This window comes from Bison bison, unplaced genomic scaffold (assembly GCF_000754665.1).
Source record: "Bison bison bison isolate TAMUID 2011002044 unplaced genomic scaffold, Bison_UMD1.0 scf7180017862967, whole genome shotgun sequence".
NCBI classification, from domain to species: domain Eukaryota; kingdom Metazoa; phylum Chordata; class Mammalia; order Artiodactyla; family Bovidae; genus Bison; species Bison bison.
The window spans coordinates 4482-5371 of record NW_011493539.1 but is presented as its reverse complement, the minus strand read 5'-3'; the positions used below and the strand labels follow the sequence as shown (position 1 = coordinate 5371).

At 42.5% G+C, this 890-nt stretch overlaps 1 protein-coding gene across 1 annotated transcript in view; it reads left to right on the top strand.

The window, feature by feature from the left end:
* Nucleotides 1–884, top strand: part of LOC104983521 (E3 ubiquitin-protein ligase HUWE1-like) — a gene marked incomplete at its 5' end in the record, with an annotated part of 23422 nt that extends 22538 nt beyond the window's left edge. Inside the window, one exon of the mRNA XM_010832946.1 lies at nt 787–884. Within this exon, the coding sequence (XP_010831248.1) occupies nt 787–861 (75 nt within the window). The remainder of the gene's footprint in view (nt 1–786) is intronic.
* Nucleotides 885–890: the final 6 nt, after the last annotated feature.

Sequence of the window (890 nt, the reverse complement as noted above, 5' to 3'; positions counted from 1 at the left end):
GCAAAATTGTATGGCTGGGTTTTCTTTTTTCTGTTTGGTACTCAATAATATTGTACAGTTGAGCCATTCTCCCCCATTACTTAGGGGCTAGTACTTGTTGATGAACTTTTTAGACGTAATGGCAGAGTACAATAATATTAAGAATGGAGGATCTTCTACTTTGCACTTTGGCTCATGTCAAAAAGTCAGGAACTGAAGAGCATGTGGTTTCACCCTATGAGAGAGGTGATCAGGCTGAGCATGGAAAGGATGGTACAGTACTTAAGATCCAATGGGTCAAGACTGACCTTTCAGCAAGCATGACTGCAGGCATATCAAATGCATTTACTTGCAAGAGCTGCTTATATTTTTCCCAGTTGCATCCTCAAAGAACCATGAAATTGATCTCTTTGGAGAAATCACCTTTAGGCAGACCATCTTACCTTGAGTCTTACTTAAGTTCTTGCTTCTATTTGCTCCCTCTTTTTGTTTGATTATAATGTTGGATGTCTTTTCAATGCTGTGTTCCAAGCAGCCACATACTCTTTAAATACTTTATACACAAAGCTACCTTAAGTGAAAGTGAAGTCACTCAGTCATGTCCGACTCTTTGCGACCCCGTGGACTGTAGCCCACGAGGCTCCTCTGTCCATGGGATTCTCCAGGCAAGAATACTGGAGTGGGTTGCCATTTCCTTCTCCAGGGGATCTTCCCAACCCAGGGATCGAACCCGGGTCTCCTGCATTGCAAGCAGATGCTTTATCCTCTGAGCCACTGTTTTAATACTGTCTTTTTTCCTTTTCCAAGAGCTGGGGTGGTAAGGAGAATGGCTTTGGACTAGCAGAATGTTGCAGAGACTTGCATATGATGGTAAGTAACTGACATTTGAGTATCTTTTGACAACTTGTGTG